General features: G+C 47.9%; 1 protein-coding gene across 5 annotated transcripts in view; it reads right to left on the minus strand.

Annotated features, from left to right (window-relative positions):
* The window catches only part of STK24 (serine/threonine kinase 24), a 129454-nt gene that overhangs the window by 27034 nt on the left and 96427 nt on the right, over positions 1–5993 (minus strand). For all 5 annotated transcript variants that reach the window (XM_065533415.1, XM_005586132.3, XM_074021303.1 and 2 more), the window contains exon 3: positions 4556–4612. In XM_065533415.1, the coding sequence (XP_065389487.1) occupies positions 4556–4591 (36 nt within the window). In that variant the 5' untranslated portion in view covers positions 4592–4612. The remainder of the gene's footprint in view (positions 1–4555; positions 4613–5993) is intronic.

Here is a 5993-nt window from a genome sequence, read left to right on the forward strand (position 1 = left end):
AAAGGGTATTTAGCTGTTGTCTACCCCAGAGTGCCTCATAAGCAGCTCGGACCAGGCCAAGCTCTCCAAGTCATCGGCTGGCGTTCACCATCGTGACCATGCTCTCCATCATTCAGGCACTTGCAGACTCTTCAAATAGGACCCAGGAAAAAAACCTAGACTACATTCCACCGCTGGGTGACTTCTAACTTCCCCTCCCCGTGTCTGTCCTCCCCTGCTTCGAAGCTCTGTAATAGGGACCATCAGCTGGGCACACAGCCACGACAAGAGACCACATTTCCCAGACTCTAAGCAGCAGCCTGTGGTCACACAACTAAGACCTTGCCAGCGGGACAGACAGGAGCAAACGTGCCCCGTGCCCCTGCTTGGTCTTGGCCCTGAAGCACTGGCAGCGAGAGAGGACAATGGCTGAAGACCAAGGGAAGCCTGGGGCTCCAGATGGTGGAGCCACCCACCAGCACAGACCGTGACAGTGTGGGTCAGAGCCACTGGCCCCACGTGCAGGGGAGAAATGAATTTCTACCTTTTGTGAGACAATGTGTTAGAGCTAGTAGGATGGCAGCTTGGCCTAAACATTAATGAATATGCCATCTCATTTCTTAAAACCCATGTTGTGGACTCATTTTTTAAGTCTGTCAAACACCTCTGCCTAAGTGACTGGTTTATGCAGCACAGTCCCTTTGTAATTAGATTCCAAGGTTGTCCCTCGGATTCTCTGGCAACGCTAGCTGATCTTTTAACCAGCGAAAACCTCCTGGTCTCAGGCCCTCTGTGGCTCATCCTCACTCCAGCTCCCCCATTCACCTCCCCCGCCTGCACTGTTTTCCTTGTAGGAAGGAACCTTCTAACAAACGGTGTAACTGACCAACCTCACCAACAGAACAAGACTTTTTACACTGCTGTGTCCACCGCAATAACCCCCAACGGCCAGAGCAGCTGCTGAGACACAGGAGGCACACAAGTCTATGCTGAATGAAAAATGATTTCCCTCACTAGGCTACAAAGATGGACTGCACTGTAAGTTAGGGTGTCTTGGACTGTGTGATACTACTTACTCTCTAAGTCGGGGCACCCTACAGGCAAGGCGGCTGGAACTAGAGAGATGACTGACATAAGTAGTTTTCAAGTTATATTCCAAGAGCCCGGTGGCCTTAGGATCATATAAACACTAATTTCCATTTACCATTTTATTTTAAATTTTTTTAAATCAACAGACTGAGCACACTCAAATATGTGCATTCAAAATAAAATGTGTACCTATTTTATATTCATGGCTCTTAATAATACTGTCTCTATTCTCCACATGAGATCCCAAATTTGCATTTTTTAAAAGCTAAAAAGCACCCGGAGAACAGAAAAGGTAGCTGCTAAAGGACGCATCCCCTGCCAGCTGAGGGACGCCCATGCCCGACAGCAGACGTCCACGGGTGACGTCTCAGCAAGCCACCCAAGCAGACCTGGACTCATCCCAGCCTTCAAGTCATAAAGCCTCTCTGCTTCGTCCTTCGCTCCAAAATGTGGAGCCTGAGATTTACGTATATGCCATGTTGTCTGCCGCCCAATCTTTAACTCGGGGCAAAGTCACTTCCCCTCTCCAGGGTGCCCCATGCATCTGTAAAATTCCGGATGGACTTTCAGTTCCCCTCAGCTCCAGCAGACCCCTGCACCTCGAGAGGGCCCGGTGGTGTGGATGTGGGAAAGCAGCAAAGACTGCAACAGCTCCCAGCCTACCTCCAAAACACCCCTTCCCAAGAAAGTGTGGCCTCTTTGAGGGGCTGAGAGCAGGCCAACAGAAAAGGGTAAAAATGGAGAAAGACGACAACATCAGAGGTGGGTAGAGGACACTGTGGGGTCAAGGGAGGCCACAGGCTCTGAGCTGGCAGAGCAAGGGTCAAGGCCCAGCGCTATCTGCTAGCTGGGACCCCTCAACCCTGAGGGTCTCCATTCCAGCACCAATTAAATGAGACGATTAAGGACATTCAAAAAGGAATGTCTGGCCGGGCGCGGTGGCTCAAGCCTGTAATCCCAGCACTTTGGGAGGCCGAGGCGGGTGGATCACGAGGTCAGGAGATCGAGACCATCCTGGCTAACACGGTGAAACCCCGTCTCTACTAAAAATACAAAAAACTAGCCGGGCGTGGTGGCAGGCGCCTGTAGTCCCAGCTACTCGGAGGCTGAGGCAGGAGAATGGCGTGAACCCGGGAGGCGGAGCTTGCAGTGAGCCGAGATCGCGCCACGGCACTCCAGCCTGGGTGACACAGCGAGACTCTGTCTCAAAAAAAAAAAAAAAAGGGAATGTCTGTCCCTTGTCACCAGCACTCCTGAAGCAGAAGCGAATATGGTTTCCTGGAAGTCTCATACCATCTGGGATTTTTAAGTGGAGAGTTTTACCCCCTCCTTCCAACTGTAATGTCTAAAACTTCACCGACTGCAATTCAAAGAAATTCGAAGGTTATCATCAAATAAAATTATTATACCATTAAAAATGAACACGCTAAAGCATTACTGGAATTGCTCTTCTGAAGGCCTTAATGTTGGAAAAAGAGTCCCTGTAAACAACTTCGTATATGCTACAAATGAAATTCACTTAAGATAATAGTAAATCTAATTACATAAAACGAGGTAATTTTCCACATTTCTGTAGTATTTCCACAGAGTGAAAAAATGAAAAGCTCTTTATGTAATGTGAATATTTATGCAAAGGAACCAAAATAAGTTGTAAAAGTAATCCCGCTACATTGCTGTTTTTCCCCTTTTAATATAATTTTTATACCATATTAATTTTTCTTGAAATCTCCCTTTTTAATACCATTTTTATCAATTATTTTTATGGTTTATAACAGTATTTGATTATGTAAATTGGGTACATTAGCATTCTGGAGATACACAGTTTCAGAAGTTTATCGTCCCCAAAAAAACTATCAATTGCTACTATTACTGTGAGAAAGAAGTTTCATCTTCTTTATTTTAGAATTAAATTTTTTGTAGAGATGGGATTTTGCCATATGTCCCAGGCCAGTCCTGAACTTCTGGGCTCAAGTGATCCTCCCACCTCAGCCTCCCAGAAGTGAAGAGACTGTAAGCGTGAGCCGCTGCACCAGGCCTAAGAAGCTTCCTCTCAAAGGGGTGTTCTTTCCTTAATGAATCACATCTGTGTAGACTACACTAAAAAAAACGCAGCTTCCTTCCGCTCTCCCTGCAACTGCAGTGGAAACCACAGCCCTGTCCTCCTGATGGCTGTCTATCATCCAGGACCCAACCTCTAACACTGCAATGACAGATCTGGCCTATCTTGAAAATCACCACTCACCTAATTGCCCTGCACTTACAGGAGAGGTGGGGCAAGAGTGATCACAGTGTCTTCGCTGCATAACCACAGCAGGGATGAGACAGCAAGTGCTAAACAGCTGTGCGAATTCGTTTGCATTTACTGTGCGTCAAGGATGACTTCAGCTGTGCTCATGACATATGCCGGTTATCTGTGAGTACTACATCGAAACCCAATAGGAAGCCATGTTTTACACAAGCAAATCACAGACCAGGACGGTACAGCCACCCTCCGCCTGGCTTCCACTACCTTACCTGTGGACTGGAGGCCACAGAAGACACTTGGGAGAGTTCAGAGGAGACATCACTAGTGTGGGCCAGCCCCACCTGCACGCCCTGGGAGCGGGGAAGTGTGTGTTCCCCTTGGCACGGCCACTGCTCCCACATCCAACATCCGACCTCCATAATCACACCGTTCCTTACTTCCAAAATGAAAATACTATATGCTTATTTTGGAAACTAAGTTGTCATGCGAAATATGAAACAATGGTGAGATAACAGCCCTACAAAAGTAAATAGAACCTGTTTTGGAAAATAAGCTACCAAACTGTTCTTAGGTGAGATAATTCCAGGCATGATCCTTCCTTGCTTCCTTCTATGAATGGATTGATTTCCCATGAAACAAAACAGCTGGTTTCAAAAGTAGACGGATAGGCTGGGTGTAGTGGTTCACTTTGGGAGGCCAAGACAAGGGGATCACTTGAGGTCAGGAGTTCAAGACCAGCCTGGCCACCGTGGCAAAACCCTATTTCTACCAAAAAATAAAATAAAATAAAACAAAATAAAATAAAATAAAATAAAATAAAATAAAATAAAATAAATAAATTAAAAAAGTAAAATAAAATAAAATAACCACCCAACAACAAAACCACAAAATTGGCCAGGTGTAGTGGCATGCACCTGTAGACCCAGTTACTTGGGAGGCTGAGGCACAAGAATCACTTGCACCCAGGAGGTGGCGGTAGCAGCGAGCTGAGATTGTGTCACTGCAATCCAGCCTGGGTAACAGGGCAAGGCTCTATCTCAAAAAAATAAAAAATAAAAAATAAAGTAGACCGATAATTTTTAGTGATATTTAAAAAGCAAAAACACTGAAGGAATAGTTTGGTTCCTTTTTTAATGCAACTTGAAAGAAAAAGAAATGGATACATGCAACGGATTCTTTAAAACCCAGGTTTCCTGAGAAAAAGGCTCAATATGTATCTTCTGTATCCAGCATAATACTTACTAGATCTAGTGCAGAGCCTCCACCAAGATATTCCATTATTATCCATAATTTTGTATCCTATAAAACAAAAAAAGAAGAGAATCATTTTCAAAATGAATCCAGGAATTTTTTATTTTTTTAATAATCAAAGGGTATTTTTCAGTATTATACTGGAGCTAGAAAGTTTTACAAACATGTACCAGCAAGGGAAGTGTGTCAAAGTGAGAACTGTGCAGGGGCGCCCAGAGCACAGGGAAACCCCCACCATGATCTGGGAGGGAGCCATGGGGTGTGCTCGGGGGCCCGCACCTGACTCCAGGGCTCCCGGGAGTGCGTTCCACCCACCACCCCAGGATCTCGGAAGGAGGACCAGGTGTTTCCATTTTTAGGCCACTTCACTGGGGGGATCCTCAGGCACAGCGAGACCTGAGAACCTGCAGCCACTTGAGGCAGCAGTGTCACACACATCGGGAGAGCAGTGCCAAGGCGAGACCCTCTCCTCCTCCCTCCTGCGGCACTGAGCCTCCCCTGCACCCCTGTCCCCCACTGTGTGTCTCCAGGTCCCTGTGGGCGGAGGGACCGCCTTGCGTGGCTTCCGACTCGCTTGCCTGTTTGGTAGAAGGGCAGCCAATTCTAGCACCTCCCGATGCTGCCACTCTCCCCGCTCAGGGAGCTTTCCAGAAAAGCAGGCCTGTCCTAACATGCGTGTCTGTGTCTTCTCAAGGCCCTGGCTCTCACGGTCCCCAGCTCTGCGCCTACCTTCCCTGTGGTCTCTCTTGAAGCTGCTCAGCCCTCCTCACTTGCAGAATTCTCTTTAAAAACACAAATCCCAAAGTGCTACTCCCTGGAAAACAAGCCTGCAAACCTGCCCACCCTCCTGGGGGAGGCAGGCAGTGCAGGGCACGGGGCAGCCTGGGCAGGGTCTGGATCCCGACTCCCACTTCACAACCTAGGTGGGGCCTGGGCAGCTGTCTCCTGAGCTTCCACATGAGGCCTTGGCCAAGAGCCTGGCCACGGCGAGCAGCCAAGAACCCACGGCTGGCACGGGACGCCACCGCCAGAGTGCGGGTTCACAGTGGGGTCACGGGGTTCAGACATCAGCCTGCTTCGCTGCTGACTCAAAAGCTCGATGGTGGGCTTTGCCGGCATGGAGAAAAAGAAAAGAAACTTTTCTGAAGTTCTCTGGTCCCTTTGGGACAGCACTGCGTCTGGCTCTTAGAACACCCAAGGAAGACCCCTCAAGGAAGACCCCTCAGCTTGCCCCACTGCAGGTCTCACTGTGCTGACTCCAAATGAACTCACCCTTGGAGAACACATCCCAACTTCCCCGGCATTTTTACTTTTGGAGGTTCCGCAAATCAGGAAAAGGCTTCACTTGTCTTCCCCTCCCCACGCCCCAGGCAAACTTTACTTTTATTATCTACTGCTCTGATTTTCATTTCAGGTTTATTTCTCTGCA

This window comes from Macaca fascicularis, chromosome 17, assembly GCF_037993035.2.
Source record: "Macaca fascicularis isolate 582-1 chromosome 17, T2T-MFA8v1.1".
In the NCBI taxonomy this organism is placed as follows: Eukaryota; Metazoa; Chordata; class Mammalia; order Primates; family Cercopithecidae; genus Macaca; species Macaca fascicularis.